We start from the raw sequence: 25,129 nt of genomic DNA, 5'->3' as shown, positions 1-25,129 counted from the left end.
ACCACTCCCACCCCCAGGGCCAGCTCCTGCTATGTCCCAGGGTGTTCACTCCCAGGACACAGCTGTTTGTTTTTGCTTGGTGGGAGCTGAAAGCCCCCACCAAGCAAAATGAAACCAAGTCTGCTTTCTGACAGCGGAACTGTCAAACGTCAGCCACTATCAGAAAGTGGAGTTTTCATCTGTCTTCACTGCATGCAAATATGCTTGCAGGGAAGACAGATGAAATAATTGCTCCCAGAAGCAGTAAGCTGCTATTAAAAGCAGCTCTCTACTTCTGGGACCAATGTTGCCTCCCGCAGAATGCGCGGGGCTAGATAGGACTGCGGGGGCCTTGAGGCTACCTCTGTGCACCTGTCACTATCTCTCTCTCTCTCTCTATATATATATATATATATATCTTCTATCCCATAATGGGATGGGAGCAGAGAGACAGAGAGTGTCATTGCATGGTCTCTCCATGCAATGACTTCAAAGAGTTAAACAAGCAAGATATTTGGTATGAAGGTTATAGGTACATTTGGATGCAGAGCAGAACAGGGTCACTGCTGGCCTAATGGTCATGTTCTTGTATTGTCACTCAGTAGGCTGAAGGTTCAAATCTGAGTATCAATTGGGAGTGTATTTATTTATTTATTTATTAGTGTTTAGACTGTTGAACCTCCCTAGTAATGGGACATTCATGTCTCTTTCTTCTCAAAGTGTGTGGCCTGCATTTCATAGTTATGTCTGGGCGAAGCACAATAAGGAGTCACCTATGGCCTAATGGTTAAGGTCTCAGGCCCTCACTCGGACAGTTGAGGGTTCTACTTGAGGTGTGTCAGTGATCATTCACTACCCTTTAATTTATTTGAAACTTCCAAAGTTTAAGGTTCAGACTGAAAGGTGATCTCCCTCTTTTTAATTGACAAATACATTTTTCTTCTCATTTTCTCCAGAAATATCTCATTCCAAGTATATATTCTTGCAAAGCCTAAACAACTCTCTATCTCTCTCATTCTCACTCTCAGTCTCTCTTTCAATCTCTTTCTCCCTCTCACACACCAGGCACTGTGGCCAACCACCACATTGGATTAATATATGCTCATTAAAATTACTATACATTAAAAAAAAACATAGCAATTCATTGAAAGAAACAAAGGTTACAAGAATGTTATAGTTAGGAAATAGGATTAAAAAGACATAGGAATTGACTGAAAAAAAACAAAGTTTATACTTAGGCTCACATTTTAAACGCACAAAAACATAGAACTTCACCTGTTATAGTTTGGGTTATCTCAATTAGCTACATCTCATGGCCTAAGGGAATTATAACTCGCATCCTCGCCATAATGCTAAATACATTTACAACACAAGTTACAACACTCATCACATCTGTGATAGCATCACTCAAAATATCAACCTTGTATTTGCAGGAACATTTTTTAAATTAATAAAGTTTTGCTTTTGATAGAAATTAGTTAAAAATGTAATTCAAGATATGAAATGAATAGTTAGAATAAATACCCCACCTGTGAGCTGTCAGTCATCATCCTTCAGGCCTGGGCCTCAGTGCCTGACTACTACCTATGTGATGTACTGACAGAGAGTTCATGGCGGGGGAATCCAACGGGGTGACGTGACTTAGTTTGTGTATGAAAATGTATCCACAGCGTAAAAAGGATTCTTATTGTGCACATCGATTGAGCTCATATTAACAGAGGTTTGGAACTCTTTCTAAAAGTTACTTAAAACCAGACCTGCAGTAGCCTTTCATGATTGCTCATACTACGTGCCCTTACTAATATACTACTTTCCAACAGTTTGTTCTATAGAATGACATTTATTTGCGTGAGTTTTTATTTAATGGAATGAATTTGTGTTTTTCTTCTTTATGACTGGTTGGTTGTTAAACGTTGTTTCATGTTTAATGAGCATTAAGTTACCGAATTAACTGTTTTATGACGAGTCACCCCAAACGTGAGAATGGACAAAGACGCGCGGGGAGGGGGGAGGTATTAAAGCTTTTTTAGTGTGGTTTAGCAGTGAAACTCCAAACCTCATGCAAAAGACGTGCAAACATATGTTGCTGCCTCAAAAGTGTATCCAAATGTAAAGAGGAACCTGCAACCCTCTCAGCAGCTCCCTTGAATAGGAGGGCGCGCGCCATCTCCTCAGAACCATCAGTCTCTGAAATAAGTAGCACATTTGAGCAGCTTGCTCCTACGAGAATACAGATCTGCGTTCCTGGCGATTGCTTTGTATCTCACAAGGTCCCGGAGTCGGTGCCAATGACCTCTAAGCCATGACGCATAGTAATTAGGGACAACCCTCTGCCGCGCTATACATCGCGGATAGAAAAAGAAGCGCGCGCCGATGAGATATTGCATAGGAGAAGTGTCTGGGACCGAGCGCGTGCCGGAGACAGTAACGGAGACGAGACTGTCAACCTCACTTACCCTCGCAGAAGGATGGACGGAGGTAGGTGGGTGGGCACGCCCTGGCATCGCCAGGTCTGCAAGTGGACGTGTTCTCTTTCCTGCAGAGACTGCTGGTGTTTGATGCAGGGGTGTAAACCCACTTGATGCGCGAGGTAAACTTAGGGTCCCAGATGCTTTCCTTGGCCAACGTCAGGGGCGGGGCAGGCTTTGGTGCCAGAGGGGGGGTTTCTACTTCGGAAGATGATAGGAATATGTCTCTGGCGTAGTCACTCAAGTTGGTCAGCACACAAAAAAGGTTTCTGGATGATGAACATTATTTTGTCTATTTGACAAATATGCACCTGGTTTGGTAGAATCAACCATGGTTCCTTTTTCCAAATTTTGCACAAATGTGTTAAAAAAGATTAAGCCAAAAGAAAACAAACATTGGCAAAGCCAGTAGGCTAGTCCTTGACAGTGAGACGGTTAAAGTATTTGTACAATGTTTTTATTATTATTAAAAGTTGTGAAGAAGGCAAGAATAAACCCCTCTCTAAGCATCACTGAGCTCTCAGGCAGCTACAATGATTGAAAACAAAAAATCCTTTTGGACACTCAGAGTGCGGGCTATATATGCAGCCAGTATTTCATGTGAATAAAAAAATAACCAAAATAGCACACTTTAAGCTATCTTTTGTACTGAAGAAGAAAGAGATATTTTAAGGGGAATGCGTGAAGTGCACAGGGTGTGTGCAGTCAAGTTGGAAGTTAATGGAGGAAGTGGGCTGACTCTTTGCGATAGGTGACGTTGTGATAGGTGACATCAAACTGCAAATGACAAATTAACAGGCCAATGGACGAAGCCCTCTGACTAAACGCCCCTGTATATATAAATATTACATGTGCATTTTTTTGAAGAAAAAAAAAACATTAGTCTAATTACTGTCTGATGTGTGTCTCAAAGGCCAGTACTAAAAAGATATAAATTGGAAAGTTAAGTATTGATCCTTCAGCTGAGGCACCAAAGGGCCCTTTTTTTCAGGCTGATGTGCACATGTGATGTGGAAAACTGCTGGGAAACCCATTTCCCCATAGTAGATGCTGAGGTGGGTGTAGGTAAAATGGGAATCACAGGTAAACAGGCCAGTGGACTAAGAGGGGTGACTCAAAACACCTCTAGGTATTTTTAGTTTGTTTGTTATTCCTTGAGGCTGATAACAAAGCTTTTAGGGGTGATCTAAAAAGTGTGACTTATTGGCCACAGCTTTCTCCCATATATATATATTATATTTACTATGTATTCTCATACAGTTGTGCATGTATACAATATTGTGTATACAATATCAGAATGGCAAACACCAAGATGCAAACAAAATCACAACTGCATGAACTACTGACAAATGAGAATTTGTTTTACCTGTCAAGTTACCCAACAAACTGCAAACAACACCGAATGTAGGATCGTCTGAAGTACATGCAAGTTTTTATACAGTGTCAATATCTTTTAAAATGCAAAGTCAACTATTCCTACTACCTACATCCTAAACAAGGAAATGTTTAAAACATCCTTGGGCAAAACGGCTCACTCAAGTCAAATAAACATGTAAGAAGGTTATTGGAGGTTCTCACTGAGAGATGCATTTCATTGAATTGCACTGCTCTACTCACCAGTGAGTTCTTAGAAGCATGTCACTGGTGATATGTCTTACTCTGAAAACCAAGGCTGTTACTAAACAAGAAATATAATATTTTCGAAATTTGTCTATTCCAATCTGAATGTATGTGTTTCATCTCCATGTGATCGTGTGATTCTCTTAGCAGCTAAACACTGCTGCACTATTGTCAAACACACTGCAATGTTACAACAACGCGGGGAGGTGTGGGGGGACACATGTAGACAGCAGAAGATGAATATCATCATACTCTTCAACTGACCACAAGTCAGGAAAGTTAGCCATTTGAATTGTCTTCCACAGGCAGAAAAAACTAATTCCCCTTTCTTCAACAATGTAATGTAAGCATTTTAATGTCACTCTGTTATGTTAAATGTACTTGTTATAGGGCTCAAATCACACCGAAAAGGGGCATTTCAGTGCTGATAGACAAGCAGAAAGATCACCAGACCTTAGAATAATGTGGTCTTAAGCATCTTTCTGAAGGAGGGATGGTCAGGACAAGTGTGAATTTTATGTGGCAGTTTGCTCCACTAGACAGGGGCCGGCTAGGACAAGGCTCTACCACCTGCTTTGGATTTCTATATCTTAGGAATCGTGAGTGATGCTTGGTCACTGGATCTCATGAGTCTAGCCGGGCAGTAAGGTATACGTTTCTGTGCAAATAAGAGTAATGGATCTCAAATTATCTCTCTTGGCAATTTTAAATCAGTATCCAAATGGATTGACAAAGGTGTACTGCAAGCCTCTTGCCTGAGCCCTACGCTTTGTAATATCTATGTCACCCCTCCAGCAAAAATTGTTAGAACTTTTGGGTTGGAGATCCATTCTTATGCTGACAATACACAGTTGGTCATTTATTTTAAAAAGACCCCTCTATCACCAAACAGTGCTTTAAATCTTGCATGAAAGCTATTAATGCCTGGATGTCCCTTAACTGTCTTTAATTGAACGCAGAAAAAACAGAGATAGTGTTATTTGGTAAAGCCCTAAAGCTTTGGGCAGACAACTGGTGGCCAGCTGATTTGGGCCCTGTGCCTACCCACCAACAGGTGGCAAAAAATCTAGGTTTGAGATTGGACCATACGTTTGCTATGAATCACACCGAAAAGGGGCATTTCATTGTTGAAGAAAGGGGAATTAGTTTTTTCTGCCTGTGGCAGGCAATTCAAATGGCTAACTTTCCTGACTTGTGGAAACGTATGATCTAGTCCTATGAGGGCTTTGTGAGTAATACAGAAAACTTTAAAAATGATGTGTTTCCTAATCGGTAACCAGTGTAACGATTTGAGAAGCGGTGAGGAGACCGTGCCCGGTTGTTGATTGAAGATAATCCTGGCAGCGGTATTTTGGACTGCTTGAAGTTTTGCCAGAAGGCTGTCATTTGCACACGTTAGCAAAGAATTGCAGTAGTCAAATTGACAACTAATTAGCCCTTGTACTAAGGTTTTCTAGATGATGCTGGTAAACACAGACGGACTTTCTTTATCATACGCAGGGTGTGAAAACAGGTGCCTTCAGTAGCTGAGACCTGCTCCTTCATAGCAAACGTATGGTCCAATCTCAAACCTAGATTTTTTGCCACCTGTTTGTGGGTAGGCACAGGGCCCAAATCAGCTGGCCACCAGTTGTCTGCCCAAAGCTTTAGGGCTTTACCAAATAACACTATCTCTGTTTTTTCTGCGTTCAATTAAAGACAGTTAAGGGACATCCAGGCATTAATAGCTTTCATGCAAGATTTAAAGCACTGTTTGGTGATAGAGGGGTCTTTTTTAAAATAAATCACCAACTGTGTATTGTCAGCATAAGAATGGATCTCCAACCCAAAAGTTCTAACAATTTTTGCTGGAGGGGTGACATAGATATTACAAAGCGTAGGGCTCAGGCAAGAGGCTTGCAGTACACCTTTGTCAATCCATTTGGATACTGATTTAAAATTGCCAAGAGAGATAATTTGAGATCCATTACTTAAACAATCCTGAAGCCATTTAAGGGCCATCCCTTTGATGCCACAATCCTGAAGTCTCAGTAGTAACCTGGGATCTGATAGTGTACCAAAAGCGGCAGAAAGATCTAGTAACACCGACACTGCTGGAGTGTCACATCAAGAGCTACTATGATATAGTCAGTCACTGCCACTAAGGCAGTTTCTGTACTATGTGCCGAACGAATGCCTGATTGTGAGGGATCTATAATACTGTTTTGCTCAAGGTAGGAAGTCAGTTGGTTGTTTATGAGCCCGTCCAATACTTTACTGAGTGAAGGGAGAAGCGAGATTGGTCTGTAGTTGGATACGCCGCTGTTGGAAAGTGGATCATCGGTAAGGGCAGGTAAGTACCTACACCTAGCAATAGACCACTAACCCCCTCTTAGGTCCAGTTAGGTCTCAATATATTAAACCCAGCTCCACCCTTGGTAGCTTGGCAACGAGTGACAAGGCTTAACTTAGGAGACAAGTGGGTAAAGCATTTAAAAATCACAAAACAGCAAATAATTAAAACAAAATACAAATCCAACATCAATTTATAAAAATAGAGTATATTTTGTATCTTTAAAATGACATCAAAATGATTACAATTGGATAAGGAGAACCGGAGATATGATTTTTTAAATAATTATGTTTTCTAGCACATAGAAGCATCTTGCGCTCAAAGGGTTAAAAAAAGGTCACAATGGAAAGGGACAAAGTCCTGAGTTCAGGCCACCCACGAGGTGACACTGTCACACTTACTTTCAGAAGTGTTTCTTAATTCAGAAAAGTGGTCCACAGCACCAACCAAGGGTTCATAGGCTCTGGTTTGCCTCTTGTGTTCTGGGACTACAACTCTCACAATGCGCCTCTTCAACTTATGGAGTTGCTTCAAACATCTCCAAACTTCTGGATCTTCTTCCAGAGGCCCTTTTTGGGTCATTGTCATGTCCACAGCTTGATCCAAGGTTTCAGAAGCTCTGAGTTGGGCGTTGGGACTACAATTCTCAGAATGCACCTGGTCAGAATGGCCACTGGACTCTGGTTAGCTGGGCTCTGCTTGCAGGACTTGATGCAGGGGACTCTGGGCAGCTCCTTTGTACCTGTAGCAAACAGGGAGTTCCTTCTTGAAGCACTTGAAGACAGGCAAAGTCCTTTTAGTGGTAAAGCCCAAGTGTGCAGCTTGTGCAGTCCTTCAGATTGCAGTGTCCAGGTGCAGATTAGTGGTCCAGCAGGGCAATCCTTCTTCTTTCTCTTGTTCCTTGTAGGGATCTGAGGTGTGGGTGCAGCAGCAATATTTATCATTGCTCCTGGGGTGGAAAGCAAGGGGGTCCTGGTTGTCCATTCACAAGCAGGCTCCTTCCCTCTTTGATGACCACTTCCTGAGAAGTGTGGCTAAAATCAATCCCAGGGTGCAACATACTTCAAAAATCCATCATGGCTGAAAGTGATTTTTGGAGGTTAGATCTGGCTGAGGCCACCCACTGGTGTGGCTTACAATCCTAAACACACCTCTCTCCTGCCTTCTCCTTATGCAATCAAGAGAGCAACTAATTGTCTGGGGTTGCAGAAAATGAGGGGGGTCCAGGGCTACTCCAAATCTCCTTGCCTGCCTTTGAAGACTAGTTTGGCTGCTCTCCCCCATCCTGTTTTACCATCTGCTAAGGCAGTTCTCTTCCCCCAAGCACACCCTTTGTGTTCAGCCCAGGCCACTTCACACCTAATCAAGACAGCCTAACTAGGCTGCAAGAGGCTGGCCAATCAGAGAAGGACACTACAGAGCTGAAGTTGTCAGCTTTCAGGTAGAGTTTTAAAACTTTGTCCCCAAAGTAGTTATATTAAATCCAATAATGGCAAGTTGTGTGATTTATTATAACAATTAATTTGATACCAAACTCAAGGTACATGTCTCTTACGTGCACTTTGTTAATTAGAATAAAGTCTCCCCATTTTAGCCTGTGGAGGCCATTCACTACAGTGAGGGAAAAAAATGTGGCTATTTTACCTCACCAGGGCTTATAAAACACTTTATATAAGGTCCCTGCTTATAGTTACAAGGCACCCAACCCTAGGGGCTCATAGGACACACCTTTGGGGTGACTTATATGTAAACATAAGGTAGTTTAAGACTTTGGAAGTGCCTTTAATTCCAAAGTCGAATTTGCATATAACTTTAATTTAGAAGCAGCCAGCAAGGCAGGCCTGCCTTTAAAATGACCCTGGGCACCTCAGTAGTGCGCCTATGGGTGCACAACCTATGCTAGGGTCCATAAACCTACATTCGGTGCCATTTACTAGGGACTTATATTTAGGTTGACATAGCCAATTATAATAAGCCTAATTTGCATACTCATTTTACACAGAGCACAGGCCACGGGAGTGGTTGGCAGTACCCAGGGCACCATCAGAGTCAGGAAGACAACAGCAAAAAGTGAAAAATGGTGGCAAAAAGTTAGGGGGCCTCTACAATCAGCCCTGTTTTCTCACACATGGGAAATGAGAGATGGTCCTTTTTTTGAATGGGTCTTTCAGGTTGGCTCCCATTTCAGCTATAAGTGATAGATTAAATAAAAGGCAAATCGCTGGTGACAATGGTTGGTTAATTCCACAGGATTTGTGTCGTGTGGAGAAAGGGGGAAAGTTTCCAGATAGTCTAGGTTTGTGGGCTTTGAGAAAGTAGCATAAATAAGGTAAATTTTCTGATCAAAGTAATCTGCTAAAGAATGACATTAAGATGGGACCCGATTACAGGACTGTGGATTCGTACATCCCTTCAAGGCCTTCTGAAGTGCCTTTGATTAATTTTTTTGTTTGGTTTATTTGTTGGGTGATCGCATTTTGCAGTTTGATGTTACTTTGGTAGTCTTTAAGAGTGGATGTGTAACAATGGTTTTTTTCTAGATGAAGCTCTGTCAACAGATACCCTGATATGGCACCCCATAAGAAGGAAACAATTACATTGTGAGGCAGAAATCAAGACCAAGACAAGACCAAAAAAATAACTTGGGTGAAAACAACTGTTGACTAGCTCAATATATTCAGTTAAGTCAGATTTACAAAGCCACACAAAGCCAACTTTTGTGGCCCTCCAGGGCTTGGTAAATCTGAAGTAACTCAAGGCAGCACAAATTACTGTATTGTGTTACTCTGGGGACAGAAGGCACCACATGGGTGAAGTGTGGGTGTTCCAATGCATTTACCCATACTTTTTGTTGCATTCCCAGATTTACCAAGAGTAGTAAGCCTGGGAATGCATCAATATTATGCGCCTTCCCGATAGAGGTGACATGAGAGTAAATATCTCCTTGTTGTTTCCTCATTGTACATATGCTGCATTCTGCAGGACATGTAGCAAGAGGAAAAAGCCTATAAGGTTCATTTTGGGGCAGGATTGTGTCCCTTCCTGTATGAAAACAATCCTGCCTGCAATACAGGTCCCTCGCACCAAAGGCTCACTGGTGCCTGATTTGGCGGTGGCAGCACATAGTGTACCAGCGCAGTGAGGAAGCAGAATACACAAGATCTTAGTAAGCATGGTCCACTCCTGTCCTCTCCATTGGACACAGCGCCGTAAGTTGATTTTCTCTATTGCGTTAAACACTGATAAATCTGATCCTATCTATTTATGGCCATAGTGGGTGGCATCTTTAAGTAGTGTGTTGTTTTCCAGCATACGTATACCAATGTGCTGGAAATAGTTTTGCCTTTAAGCAGTCCTATAAGTGTGGCAGCGTTTACTCATCAACAGGCACTGGAACTTGCTGTGCAGTGTGTGAAACCTTCGTATGCTCAGAGAACAAACAGATTACTTTTCTGATGCTTGGTAAAAAAAAAATCATGTAGCACAACTCTGGTAGAACAGAGTTTGCAGTTTGGTCATTAGGTGATGTGAATGAGCATTGCAGCCCCCAAAGAAACTATTAATACACTAGTTTGGGAAGCAGATTTGAGCAATTGGGAGCCCGGCTCCATACTTGCCCATGGACTCGTAGTTATCTTGTTTCCAAGGTCCATGGATGACTAGTTAGACCAGCTCTGGTTTTTCTTAGATTTCTGAGGCATGTAGCCCTTGGTTAATACTGGGTTAATTAAGACTACAAGTCAGAATTCTAAGAAAAGAGCCAGGACTGGCCAACTAGTCAACAATGGATTGACCTTGGTACACCATCATCCTCTCATCACTTACTTAACAGTACTTTATTCACTACCAAGGACTACAGGTTGCTGTGCGGAAGTAAAAGCATCAACTGCCTGGAGGGAGGGCCGGCTTTAAAGCAGTGCAATCGGTGCAGCCACACCTGGCACTGAACTGGGGGTGGGGCATGCTGTGCTGATAACTTGTGGGTTTAAAATCACTGACACTATCAAATCCTTGTGTGTACAGAGGTTTTCAGGCAATAATACCATGTCAACACTGCTGATTAAACTTCCTGTTGGAAAGAGATCAGAGCTTTGTCTAGTGACAGTTTTGACTCATTATAAGGTAGTGCAGAGGGAAAATGTGCCTGCTACAAAGAACATTAAACATGCAGATCACAAACCTGTGTTTTAAAAGGATAGCTCAGTTGGTTACTGCTTTGTCATTTTATTACTTGCAGTTCATAAGTTACAATCCTACTATAACACAGTGACCTAAAAACAGCATACAAACTGCAAGGTATATTGTAGGAAAGTAGCCTCTTTCTAGCTTGGTTACACCAACATTTGGCCTGTTTGTCAGTGTGTTTGACACTGTCTACTGGGACCCTGCTAATCAGGAGCCCAGTAGGTATGCTCTCTCCCTTAAATTATGGTTGTTACATACTGGTTACCCAGTATTTCAACCAAAATTGGCATACTGGTGCCCCCTTATAAGTCGCTAGTATGTGGTACCTAGGTACCCCGGGCATTGGGGTTCCAGGAGATCCCTAGGGGCTGCAACATTTCTTTTGCCACCCATAGGAAGCCCATGCAAATGCTTCTACAGGATGGCCATTGCAGCCAGTGTGGAAAGGTGCATGCACCCTTTCACTGCCATTTACACAGCACCAGGTCACTTATAAGTCACCCCTATAGCAGGCTCACCAACCCTGAGGCAGGGTGAATAGTACCTGTGTGTGAGGGCACCCCTGCACTAGCAGAGGTGCCCCCACGACCTTCAGGACCATTTCCCCAGACTTCGTGAGTGTTGGGACGGCATTTTACGTGTGTGCTCGACATAGGTCACTACCAATGTCCAGCTACATAATGGTAACTATGAACATATGCATGTTTGGTATCAAACATGTTCGATTCATACTCCAAGGCTTTTGCAAGCATTGATTGTATGGTTCTATCCACTCTGGGGGCTCCTTAGAGGACCCTCAGTATTGCCATCCAGCCTTCTGAGGTTTTCCAGGCAGCCCCAGCTGCAGTCACCTCTCAGACAGGTGTCTGCCCTCCTGTTGCTTGAGCAGCTCAAGCCAGAAAGGCAGAACAAAGGATTTCCTTTGGGAGAGGGGTTTTACACCCTCTCCATTTGGAAATAGGTGTTACAGGCTTGGGAGGGATATCCTCCCCAAGCCACTGGAAATGCTTTGAAGGGCACATTTGGTGGCCTCCTTGCATAATCCAGTCTACACCAGTTCAGGGACCCCCAGTCATCTTAGGTTCCAAGTTGGCAGGGAACTCTGGGCGCATGTGAGTGGCCAGTGCCAGCAGGTGACATCAGAGCCCTCCCCTGATAGGTGCTTACCTGTTTACATGACCAATCCCCCTTTCAGGGCTATATAGGATCTTTCCTTTGGGTGGTTCTTCAGATTCGGATTGCAAGACTCCAGCAGGAATACTCTGCATCCTTTACTTCACCTTCTTACTGAAGAAACTGCATCTGGACCTTCCAGGAACTCTACAAACTGCAAAAAAGAAGCAAATACAACTTCTGCAACATTGTATCTTCACCTCCTGGCAGCAACTGCAACCGTTTCCCAGTAGTGCATCCTCAGAGGACAGCCTGTCTTCAGCCTCAACCAGAAGAACAAAGGAATCTCATTTGGAGTGAAGGAGCCACTCCTCTGCTTCAGAAGGCACCTCTCTGCATCGACGACCAGTGGCGTGGGTCCCCTTTCCTGACGAAGTGCGTGGATCCAGGATCAAATGTGGTGAACTGAAGTGGTCCCGATGGTCCTGATGTCCTACTGTCCAACTTTGGTTGAGGTAAGAGCTTGCGTCCCCACCAAGATAGTACCCCGTACACCACGTGTTCTGCTAAGGCTTGTTGGCATCCTTCCACGAAGTTCTTTATGCACCGTGCAGCTCCAGACCCCAGCACTCCTTCCTGTGATGCACAGCTTCCTGTGTGGTTCTCTGGCAGCGTGGGACCCTTTGTTGTAGTGCTGCATGGGCATCCTTTTGCACCTCATTTGTCCCCGTGCTGTAGGACTCCTGCATGTGCTGCCTGATCTTTTGAGGGCTCTCTGAGTTGCTGAGACCCCCTCTGACTCCCCCTCCTGGGTAGAGTCCACTAGGACCCTCCTGGTTCCGGGCAGTGCCATTTTCCTCTAACAGAGAGCTTTGCGTGTGCCAAGGCTTGTTGGCGGAATACAGTGATGCAAACCAGACTGCAATCATCCATCCGGTGTGGGACATTGTCTGCACCAACCAGGAACCCACATCTGTCTTCTTGGGTGCAATACTGACTGTTGTTCTTCACCAGTGGTTCTCCTTTTGCACCTTCATCCGGGTTAGCAGAGCCCTTAGGGACCCCTTCCCATTTGGAAATGGGTTACTTCCATTTTGAAATTGGTGGTAGCTGCGATTATGTTGCATTCACAGTCACAAAATAATCATACCTAGGCCTCAAAGTTCCAATGAGGAAGGGGCGCCCTTGGAATGCCCCTTTCTAATTGCGAGTCGCAATCCCTATTTTGTGATTTGGTAACAGGATACTGATTCACAAAATAGGTATGGTTCATCCAACATGGCCATTTTGCGGTCGCAAAACGCAATTTTTGCATCCGCAAAATCAAGTCGTACATCTGGCCCCAGGTGCCCACGAATGGTTCCATGTCATGGGAGTTTTAGTAGAAGGCAGGCTGCAGTCTTCCAAAGGTGAAGTTTCAGGGGTGGTGTTTGGGGTGTTACCCATCTCCTCCCAGAAATGTGTGTTTCTGATGAATAATTGGGTACAGATGCCTTCATTTGGAAAGGTGAGGTGTGTTGGATTTCTTCTGAGATTTATGCATGCATACAATGCCAAAAACAGACACACACACACATCTCAGTTTTGAAGGTCCTCAAAAATGTTGCTTATTTTACAAAAGATTGTTTTTCTCTCACTTAGTACTCCTACCAATCTGCATTCCTCTCCCTTTCCACTGCCTTTTGAGCCCTTCTCTTGAGCCCTGCTTGATGTTTAATGTATCTTTTTGGGAAATCTAAACCTCACAATCTTACTGACCAAGCTAAGCCCTTTCCTTCACCAGCTGGAGATGTTTAATAGCGTTAGCATAGGGTCCAGGTGAGAACCTGCCTCTGCTTCAAAAATACTGAGGCAGAAAAGGAAAAAATTTTCATAAAATCTTTAGTTGAATGCAATAGGATTACCTAACTGTGTCAAACTGTGCTACTCATGAAATTTCATCATCAAACAGGAGCCTAATTTTTGTGGCCTGTGCCAATGGTAGGCACTGAGTATGCATGTCTGGCCACCAGTCCATGGTCATTTCTGGCCACCAGCCCAAGGTCAAGATGGCAAGGAAACTGCCTAACGCCATGGTCTTGATTTTGAAAGAGTTCAACTTCAGGAAGATTTTGGACAACTAGTTCGAAGCTGGAGTGAAAGCTGGAGACAGATTTTTTACATTAAACTGTTCTTTTCCTGCATTTCATAATTAGAAGAAAACAATGCACAGCCATATTTATAAAAAATGGCTGGTGCACCCACATCCTGCACTGGTACACATACATGCTACCAAGTACCAGACACACAGGGATATATTTATGACCCACTTGTGCCACAGTTGCATTACAGCACATTCTTTGCAACCATATCTTTGTGGCCACGCACAGCCACTATTTGTGGCTTTGCATGGCCGATTAGATATGGAATAAGGCAGGGTAGCACACATTTCTGTGTTGCCTTACTCTGTGCAAGTGAGGCATTCCATAGATATTTCAGTGGGTGTTCCCATGCAACACCTATGGATTTTGACACATACCCTGATTTACTAACCCTGATAAGCTTGAGGACATGCCAACACCTTACGATCCTCAGGTGAGTTGCAACGTGGAGAAAAGTCTTTATTTCTTCTCACATTCTGCAACTCACATAGAAAGAGGTAAAAGACTCCCAGTATTGTTTTTGTGCAGGAAGGTCTCCCTTCCTTCGCAAAAGCAATCCTGCATTCAATTCAGACACCCCTGCACCATGATGGAAGGGTGCCTGTGTTGGCGCGAAACAGCCCATTGTGCACCAATGGCTCAGCAACGAGCGACAAGGCTTAACGTAGGAGACACAAGCCTGTAAAGCCTTCAAAAATCATAAAACAGTAAATAAGTAAAACACAAAACACAATAAAATTCTAATACCAATTTATAACAATAGATTATAGTTTCATCATTAAAATGCCATCAAAATGATTAGAATCAGATAGGGGGAATCGGAGATATGAAGTTTTAAACAATTAAGTTTTTCTAGCACATAGAAGCAACTGGCACTCAAAGGGTTGAACAAGTCACACTGGAAAGGGAAAAGTCCAGAGTTCAGGCCGCCCACGAGGTAACACTGTTACACTTACTTTTAGAAGGGTTTCTAAATTCAGGAAAGTGGCCCACAGCACCAGCCATGGGTTCAGAGGCTCTGGTTTGCCTCTTGGGGTCTGGGACTACAACTCCCACAATGCATCTCTTCAACTTATGGAGTTGCTCCAAATGTCTCCAAACTGCTGGATCTTCTTCCAGAGGTTATTTTTGGGTCCTTGTAGTGCCCACAACTTCATCCAAGGTTCCAGAAGCTCTGAGTTGCACCTTGGGAGTTGGGACTACAATTCCCAGAATGCACCCGGTCAAAATCCTCAAATGGCCACTGGACGCTGGTCAGCTGAGCTCTGCTTGCAGGACTTGATGCAGTGGACTCTGGGCAGCTTTTTTCTTTTTCTTCTTTGTCTTGTAGGGATCTGGTATGGAACTGAGGTGTGGGTGCAGCTCTGGCATTTTTATCCTTGCTCCTGGGTGAAAAACATGGGGGTCTTGGTTCTCCAATCAGATACACGGTCCTTCCCCCGTGATGACCACTTCCTGGGAAGTGTGGCAAAAATCAATCCCAGGGAGTAACATTCTCCAAAAATCAATCGAGGCTGAAGCTGATTTTTGGAGATTACATCTAGCTGGGCCCACCCACTGGTGTTGCTAAAAATCTTAAACACACCCCTCTCCTGCCCTCTCCTAATCTAATCAAGAGGGCACCTAATTGTCTGGGGCTGCAAGATATGAGGGAGGTGCTGGGCTACTCCAGAAAGTGACAAATGGGGGCAAAAAGTTAGGTGGCCTCTGCAATCAGCCCTTTTTTCTCACAGAGTGATTGACGTGAAAAGAGATGCATATCACGTTTGGAATGCCACTTTTCATTTGCAAAATTGCAGTCTCTCTGAGGGACTAGGCTGAGCTTTGGTAGCTGCATTGGTAAATGAAAATGAAAATGTTTTATTTGTAAAATGCAGTCTTTTGTCTGTTGAATAAATTGGGGGCCTGGGAGGGGGCGCCATGGGAACGATAAAGCCGACCTAGGGGATGTCAGCCCCCTTTTCCCATCTGTTAGCTCCATTACTGGCAGAATGCGTTTCTAGTTTAATCAAAGTGTCCTCCCCAAAGTCAGAACCAGTTTGGAGCAGCCTCGATATCAAGTCTTTAGGTTTCCTGAACTTATTCTGACTAAAACAAGTTCTAAAAACACCAATACCTTGAGGTAAATAAGCACCCTCTTATGATTTCAGTTTAATTTCTCTGATCTATGATCAATACCTATCTGGCTTTAAGCAGCTTGGCCCAACTGATATCGCCATCTTCACTGAATCTTCACTGATTAAAGAATCCCTTTGTGCTCGGCCAGATCTAAAGGCCACTAAACCCCTGAGACACCTAATTGCATCTCATACAGTTGTGCTTTCTATAATAAAGGCCTCTCTGCCTTCTGCAGTGTGCCTGCAGTTTGTGTATCTGCTATTCAGGTTCCATGCTAATAAATAACAGTCCCTGCCCTCAGTGGTTAATTTGTAAATACAAAGATGCTGGTGCCCAAATCTCTCCTCTGAAAACACGTGGATGCCATGTTTAAATGTGCGAGCACTGAAAACTGAGGCAGGGTAATCCCAAAGCCATCTCAGGCCTCTTTAATCCATTTACAGCCACATCCTGCCCCTTCGGCTTACTCGTGCAGCTTTCTGATTTCTCCCTTTCTAACACTTTTCAGTTTTTCTCTTCCTCTGTCTTCCTCATATGTGCCTTTTGCTTGCAGTAAATGCCTGATGCAGAAAACCAAGTGCCGGCCCCCAAAAATAAGTGCACACTATCATCCACCAGCCAGTGGCGTAACGAAACTTGAGGGGGCTCCTCTGATAAATACCTGGGGGGCTCCCCTCCATATGGACCCAGTCAGGGGCCTGATGCCCGTGCACAGTGTACTGGGAGGAGGGGGCCCCCTGCACCAAAGGGGTAGTTGGGATGTTTGTTACATCACTGCCCCCCCACCTCTGCAACCACCGACACAAATTAAGCACTGCCTACACCACGAAAATTAGATGGTACCATTCGTCAACAAATTAAAAAAAGTGTGATGATGTGTTATTCCCACCCACCGTGACGTGATGCTACGGTGCCGCATCCTGATGATTTGTGGACCTGCATCACCACACATGACAAAACAAAGGGCATGATGCAGCCACTATGTTTTTTTTTATTTACTGTTGCAAGAATTCAAATGCCCGTCTTGGAGCTGGAGATGTTAAAACACAATTAAAATATGGGTGACACTGCCTTTAAGGAAAAGAGCTGACTGACAGCAAATTGCAGCTGCTGGGTCAAGCATAAATAAATAAATACATAAATAGATAAATAAAATGCGAAATGAAAAGGCATTTAGGAGTACATGAGAGAGTACAGCTGAATGATACTTGTAAATGGCTTTGAGAATTTCACCCAGTGAGTGTAGGAGGCTGGCCTGGCTTATAGTGGGTAGCTGATGGTACTTACACCTTGTGCCAGGTCCAGTTATCCCTTATTAGTAGATTAGTAGTGTTCTAGCAGCTTAGGCTGATAGAGGTAGCTATAGCAGAGCAGTTTAGGCTGAACTAGGAGACATGCAAAGCTCCTTATATCATATAGCAATATATCATAAGAATCACAATACTCAGAGTTACTAGAAATAAAGGTACTTTATTTTAGTGACAATGTGCCAAAAATATCTCAGAGGATATACTCTCTTAGGAGGTAAGTAAAATACTCAAAATATACACACCTACCCAAATCAGGTAAGTAAACAGAAAAGCAGTGCAAACACTGTAGAATACAATAGGATGCAATAGGCCAAGGGGTGACACAAACCATATACTAAGAAAGTGGAATGCTAACCACTCAGGGACCCCAGGCCTAGTGTAGTTTGTAGAGCGTCACTGGGATTGTAAGAAAACACTAAGGGTGTCCAAGATACCCCACCCCAAGACCCTGAAAAGTAGGAGTAAAGTTACCCTGCTGCACCAGAAACACACTAAAGTCGTCATAGGAGATTCTGCAAAGACAACAACTGACTGTAAAGCACTGAAGATGGATTCCTGGACCTGAGGACCTGCAAAGGAAGGGGACCAAGTCCAAGAGTCACGAAAGTGTCCAGAGGGGGCAGGAATGAAGTAAATCCATAGGAAAAATACCAATTCAAAAAGTAGAACACTTGTTTATTTGTTCAAGTCCTGAATAATGAAAGACCCCAGCCGCTCCTGCTCAGCTCCTTCTTTAACTGCCTCCAATCCCCACATTCCAGGCAGTACCGTTCTAAGAGCAGGGAGAGCAGGAAGATACCATTTCACATAACATAAATAAACGAAGCGTAAAGGGGCAAGATATAATTACCTGAACCTTGAATTACAATTTGCATACATAAATGTTTCCCCAACAAACAGAATACCACACCATCTTTCCCCTTCAAACAAATAACTATAAACATATATACATAATATTATTTTGACATTCCTATTGAGATTCCTAAATAACTATTAATATATACACATTATTTTATTTTGACAATTCCATTGAGATTCCATACACGTCCATCATCCAATTTAACCGCTCCTTTATAGACTTTAATAATTTTAAAGACTCTACTAAAGTGAGACTGCCCTCCACCAGTTCTCCCTGGTAATTTGACTTTAACTAACTCCCCTACCCCAAAATGCATCTCCTTTACAGATTTTCTCGCATCATACACAGGTTTTCTTTTCTCCTGACAGGACAAATGCTTACTCCTTGCTGAAACTCTCCTGCCCTCATAATTGAGATGTTCCTTGGTATAATTTTTAACCCACTGTGGATTTATCACAGTGTGAGGTATACGTTTCCTGTACATGAGGAACGGAGATTGACCAGTGCTAGTGTGAGGGGTGAACCTATATTCCTCAACCTTCTTCTTCACCATATACTCCCAATCACAATTAACAAATGATTAGCTAACTGGATAGTCTCTTTTAATATTCTGTTGAAGCGTTCTACCATGCCATTGGTTTCTGGATGATATAATGCACTCTTTTTGTGTAAAATCCCTCTTTTCCTCAAGAACTCACACATAAGTTTGGATGTGAATTGAACTCCATTATCGGTCAAAATAGACTTAGGATTACCCTCTCTACTAAATACTTCAGTGAGGAATTCTAAAACAGTCAAAGAAGACACCTCAGAGACAATCTTGACTTCCGGCCATCTAGATAACTCATCCATGAGGACCACCACATACTTCGAATGAGATTTATAATTCAAAGGCCCCAAAATGTCAATAGATACAGAATCCCACACCTCACTGGGAATTTTTTTGAGTATCATGGGTTGAGTTCTGACTTTCAACGATTTATCTGCAACATTACACTCCACACAATCACGCACCCGTCTCTCGATAGATAAATCCATCCCTGGCCACCAATACACTCCCCTAAGTCTTTCTTTAGTTTTGCAGATCCCATGATGACCACTGTGAGCAAGATCCATAATACGTTCACGCAAAATGCACGGCGGGATCAACCTTTCCCCTCTTAACACAATTCTATTTTGAATGGACAATTCATGCCAAATCTTACCAAAACCATCACCTATACTCTCACTTTTATCTAAAACCTTACCAACAGAAAGTAAATCTCTCACACAGGAAAGTTCAACATCATCATCCACTCCTTGTTTCCATTCTTCCTCAGTAACACATCCATCCGTTACAGCTCATACTTTCACCTCCTCATCTACCCACCAGGAACTTTCAGGGTCATCTTCTCCCACTCCTTTATTTCTGAGTCTGGATAAACAGTCTGCAGCTTTATTCTCACAACCTGGCACATACTTTACATCGAAAAAATAATCCTGTAGGCCCACAATCCATTTACAAATACGACCTGAAACATTATCCAAACCCTTCTTCTCAAAAATCTCACGTAGTGGTTTGTGATCAGTGCACCCCACAAATTTAGTTCCCCACAGAAATTGTTTGAATTTCTTTATAGCCCAAAAAATTGCCAAAGCCTCTTTTTCAATGGTAGAATATTTATACTCCGCTCCACGTAAACTCCTTGACGCAAAAGCAATGGTTTTGTTCTCATCACCACTAAGTTGTTTCAAAACACAACCTAACCCTTTCTCAGATGCATCCGTAGTGATAGAGCACGGAAGGCCAGGTTGGAAACTATTTAAGGATTGCGCCGATGACAAGCTCTCTTTCAAGTCATCAAATTCCCTTTGACATTCTGAGTCCCACATGAATACAGATCGACTTTTAAGTAAGTTTCTGATAGCACAAGTTCTTTTAGCTAGATCAGGAATGAACCTAGAATAATATTCCACCATTCCCAAGAACGTCTGCACATCAGACTTACTTTCAGGTACAGTAAGCTTGATAATAGATTTCACTAGATCATCTTTCGGCTTTACACCTTCTGCAGTAATCATGTGTCCAAGGTAAGAGATTTCATTTTTTTAAAACTTACACTTATCCCCTTTAAGAGTTATACCTTTGTTCCGGAAAATGTTGAGCACACTCCTCACAGATGTTCTGTGTTGTTCAAGAGTACTGGAGAATATGAGAACATCATCTTGAAAAAATTTCACGAAAGGCAACTCACCAGGAAGCTCATTCATGAGTCTTTGGAAGACCGAAGCCGCAGAACATAGACCAAACGGCATCCGGTTGAATTTATAAACACCAAAAGGAGTGATAAAGGAAGTCAACACTTTAGACTCTTCACAAAGCTGAACCTGGTGATAAGCCGAGCTGAGATCCAAAGTAGTGAAAAATCTAGCATTACCTAATGAACTTATCATTTCAGTTATGTTGGGTAAGGGAAACCTGTCTTCAACTACTGCCTTATTTAAATTGCGCAAGTCCACACACAATCTTATGTCTCCATTGGCCTTAGAGGCAACCACAATGGGTGCAATCCATTCCGCAGCCTCAACTTTTTCAATGATACTTTCTGATTCTAATCTCTGAAGTTCCTTTCTCACATTGTCCCTTACACTAAAGGGTATACTTCTAACTTTGCACATTACAGGTATTGCTCCTTTCTTAAGTACAATGCGATGCTTGTAGCCCTTAACACACCCAATTTTGTTGGAAAATACCTCAGGAAATTCATTCTTGAGATCTTCATCCTCCATACATACCTTCTGCACTTGAACTTGAGGGTTAGCATTAGGATTCAATATAATATTAAGTAATTTTTGATGAGGCCATCCCAAAATTGTGTCACCCACAACAGGAATATATATTTTTCCTTCAATTACGTTTCCCTTGAACGTGATCTTAGCCTCAAAGTACCCTCTTAACTCAATAGGTTTCCCACCATAACTAAACGGCATAACATCCGGAGGGAGAATAGTCACATTGTTGACAAAGTATTTCAAATAATCTGACTCCGAAATCAGGGTTAACTTTGCGCCTGAATCCATCATCATGGAAACCTTGATCCCATTTACATCAACCTCATCAATGGGATAATCACAATTTACCCTGGCAATACAATTTACATCATTAACAACCTGTAACACAAACGACTTCTCTTCCTCTTCATCACTGCAAGCATACTCAATTTCATTCACTTTCACCATTTTCTTCTCACTTGACTTGCAACATCTAGCAAAATGCCCTCTTTTACCACATTTTTTACATAACATGTTAATTGCTGGACAATCCTTGCTATTGGCTAAGTGTGATGAAGAATTACACCTATAGCATAACAGTTTAGATTTGAGTGATCCAGTCGGTTTCTTTGTTGCCACCTTGGTTTCAACTAACTGGATATCCCTCAAGGCATTTTTAGATTTTCTTAAGTTTTCCATGCAAAGTTCAGAATGTTCAATTTGTTTTACCACATTTATAACTTCATCCAAATTTGGATCACCTTTGGACCACAAGGCTTCTCTAATCTTGTCGCTCTTACATTCCAGCATAAATTGGTCCCTAATGCGCTCCTCCAAAGTGTCCCCAAATTTACATTGGGCAGCCAATTTACGCAAAGCAGTCACAAAATCCTCCACTGTCTCAGTTTCACTTTGCTTACATTTACCAAAGTAGTACCTTTGTAAAATAATGGACACTTTAGGGAGATAATGTCTATCCAGCCTGAGCAAAGTTAATTCAAACTCATTCAAATTTGTGTCGCCTTCCGCTCCATCTGGTGAATCAATTACCGGTAAATTCTCCAAAATCTCCTGACCTTCTGCACCCAGACAATGTTGGAGAATAGAAGTTTTCCGGTCTGCAGATAAATTGCTGCCACAAACTCGAATGTATGTAAGAAAAACCTTTTTCCATTTACTCCATGGTATAGGTGGATCACCAGGTAAAGACAAGAAAAAGGGGGGAGGTGTTATATTCTGCATACTCTCAGATATACTCTTACTTAAATGCAACCCTTTGAAATGTAAAACTGCCTTAAATGTTAATAATCATGTGTAACAAAGCAGAGCATATCAAAAGAATACATAGTTGAAAACAAAGAGGAAAAAAAAAACAATAGTCTTACAGCACTTGCTAGTGAGGTTGCTAAAGCTTGTGTGTTGCCTAGCAACAGAACCTTAATGCTGAGATAGAAGCATTGGCCCAAAGCCAAGATAAATACCCAACTTTTCTTAAACACAATGAAGCAAGGTAATTATCAAGTTCAGCTGAACACTTCAAGACTCATGTTGGCAGGCATCCAAAGTAAATACCAAGCTCCCACAATCTTCTTAGAAGCACAGCAGCTCTAATAATTGTGAAATGTAAACATTGGCTGGGAGCCAAAACAACATAACACAGGTTAAATCCTTTCTTCGATAGTTTCAGCTGAACACTCTTTTGTTGGCAGGCAGCCAAAATCAATACCGAGCTCCGATGAGCTAATTCTGTTTGAAGCAGGGATAGCACAATGTGTTAAGCTTCAAAGTAAATATTGGCAGGTGGCCAAGATGAAATGAAACTCATCCGAATTCCTTCTCCTCCTCTAATTAATAGGCGAAGGGCAGACGGCCTAAAGTAAACACAGATCCTTCAGTTCTAACGGCCTTACGAGAGGAAATCCCTTCAGCTTCAGCCGTTGCCTAGGAAACCAGCAATGTCGAACAGCATGAATAGCTCTGGTTTAAAAGCTCAGATGAGAGCAGGTCCTGGGGTCAAAAAGTCACTCGTCGCCAAAATGAAGTAAATCCATAAGAAAAATACCAATTCAAAAAGTAGAACACTTGTTTATTTGTTCAAGTCCTGAATAATGAAAGACCCCAGCCGCCTTCTTTAACTGCCTCCAATCCCCACATTCCAGGCAGTACCGTTCTAAGAGCAGGGAGAGCAGGAAGATACCATTTCACATAACATAAATAAACGAAGCGTAAAGGGGCAAGATATAATTACCTGAACCTTGAATTACAATTTGCATACATAAATGTTTCCCCAACAAACAGAATACCACAAGGAGTCCACTAAACCCCGGATGAAGGTGCAAAATGGCTGCCTCCGGGTGGAAGAAGCTGAAGATTCTGCAACAACGGAAGATGCCAGGCACTTCTCCTTTGCACAGAAGGTGTCAAATGGTGTGCTGGAGGATGCAGAGTTGTTTCCACGCAGAAAGACAGCAAACAAGCCTTGCTAGCTGCAAAGGTCGCTGTTGAAGAAAATGGGTGCTGCCCAGGCCCAGGAAGGACCAGGAGGTCGCCCCTTGGAGGAGGAGACAGAGGCCACGCTCAGCAATACATAGAGCCTACGCAGAAGCAGGCAGCACCCGCAAAAGCATTTGAACACAGGTTCAAGAAAACTGAGGACAGCAGTCGTCTCAACACTACAAAGGAGGGTCCCACGAAGCCGGTGGTCAACTCAGCGAGTTGAGAAATGCAGGACGGAGTGCTGGGGACCTGGGCTGTGCTGTGTATGAAGGATTCCTTGCAAAAGTGCACAGAAACCCTAGCAGCTGCAGTTCATACAGTACACAGGATTATTGTCTGGTGTGGGGAGGCAAGGACTTACCTCCACCAAATTTGGACAGATGGACCACTGGACTGTCGGGGTCACTTGGATCTAGCTCCTGTGTTCCAGGGACCACGCTCGTCACAATGAGAGGGGACCCAGATGACCGGTGAAGCAGAAGTTTGGTGCCTGCGTTAGCAGGGGGAAGATTCTGTCGACCCACAGGAGATTTCTTCTTGGCTTCCAGTGCAGGGTGAAGGCAGACAGCCCCCAGAGCATGCACCACCAGGAAACAGTTGAGAAAGCTGTCAGGATTAGGTGCTACAATGTCACTGGTAGTCTTCTTGCTACTTTGTTGCAGTTTTACAGGCGTCCTGGAGCAGTCAGCGGTCAATCCTTGGCAGAAGGTGAGATGCAGAGGAACTCTGGTGAGCTCTTGCATTTGTTATCTGAAGAGAAGCCCACAGGAGAGACCCTAAATAGCCCTCAGAGGAGGATTGGCCACCTAGTCAGGTAAGCACCTATCAGGAGGGGTCTCTGACGTTACCTGCTGGTACTGGCCGCTCAGAGGCCTCCATTGTGCCCTCACACCTCTGTATTCAAGATGGCAGAGGTCTGGGACACACTGGAGGAGCTCTGGGCACCACCCCTGGGGTGGTGATGGACAGGGGAGTCGTCACTCCCCTTTCCTTTGTCCAGTTTCGCACCAGAGCAGGGGCTGGGGGATCCCTGAACCAGTGTAGACTGGTTTATGCAAGGAGGGCACCATCTGTGCCCTTCAAAGCATTTCCAGGGGCCAGGAGAGGCTTCTCCTCTCAGGCCCTTAACACCTATTTCCAAAGGGAGAGGGTGTAACACCCTCTCTCAGAGGAAATCCTTTGTTCTGCCTTCCTGGGACTGGGCTGCCCAGACCCCAGGAGGGCAGAAGCCTGTCCGTGGGTTGGCAGCAGCTGTAGCTGCAGTAAAAAACCCAGAGAGCTAGTTTGGCAGTACCCAGGGTCCATGCTGGAGGCCCGGGGATGCATGGGATTGGCACCCCAATACCAGATTTGGCATGGGGGGACAATTCCATGATCTTAGACAAGTTACATGGCCATATTCGGAGTTCCCATTGTTAAGTTACATATAGGTATTGACCTATATGTAGTGCACGCATGTAATGGTGTCCCAGCACTCACAAAGTCTGGGGAAATTGCCCTGAACTATGTGAGGGAACCTTGGCTAGTGCCAGGGTGCCCTCACACTTAGTAACTTTGCACCTAACCTTCACTAAGTGAGGGTTAGACATATAGGAGACTTATAAGTTACTTAAGTGCAGTGTAAAATGGCTGTGAAATAACGTGGAAGTTATTTCACTCAGCTGCAGTGGCACTCCTGTGTAAGAATTGTCTGAGCTCCCTATGGGTGGCAAAAGAAATGCTGCAGCCCATAGGGATCTCCTGGAACCCCAATACCC

At 43.4% G+C, this 25,129-nt stretch overlaps 1 protein-coding gene across 1 annotated transcript in view; it reads left to right on the top strand.

Annotated features, from left to right (window-relative positions):
* The first annotated feature begins 2,286 nt into the window (after positions 1-2,286).
* The window catches only part of LOC138251486 (long-chain-fatty-acid--CoA ligase ACSBG2-like), a 280,648-nt gene continuing 257,805 nt past the window's right edge, over positions 2,287-25,129 (top strand). Inside the window, exon 1 of the mRNA XM_069205653.1 lies at positions 2,287-2,457. Within this exon, the coding sequence (XP_069061754.1) occupies positions 2,448-2,457 (10 nt within the window). The 5' untranslated portion in view covers positions 2,287-2,447. The remainder of the gene's footprint in view (positions 2,458-25,129) is intronic.

This window comes from Pleurodeles waltl, chromosome 1_2 (assembly GCF_031143425.1).
Source record: "Pleurodeles waltl isolate 20211129_DDA chromosome 1_2, aPleWal1.hap1.20221129, whole genome shotgun sequence".
Classification (NCBI taxonomy): domain Eukaryota; kingdom Metazoa; phylum Chordata; class Amphibia; order Caudata; family Salamandridae; genus Pleurodeles; species Pleurodeles waltl.
Note: the sequence above shows the minus strand (reverse complement) of the source record. Positions and strands in the feature narration are given on the sequence as shown.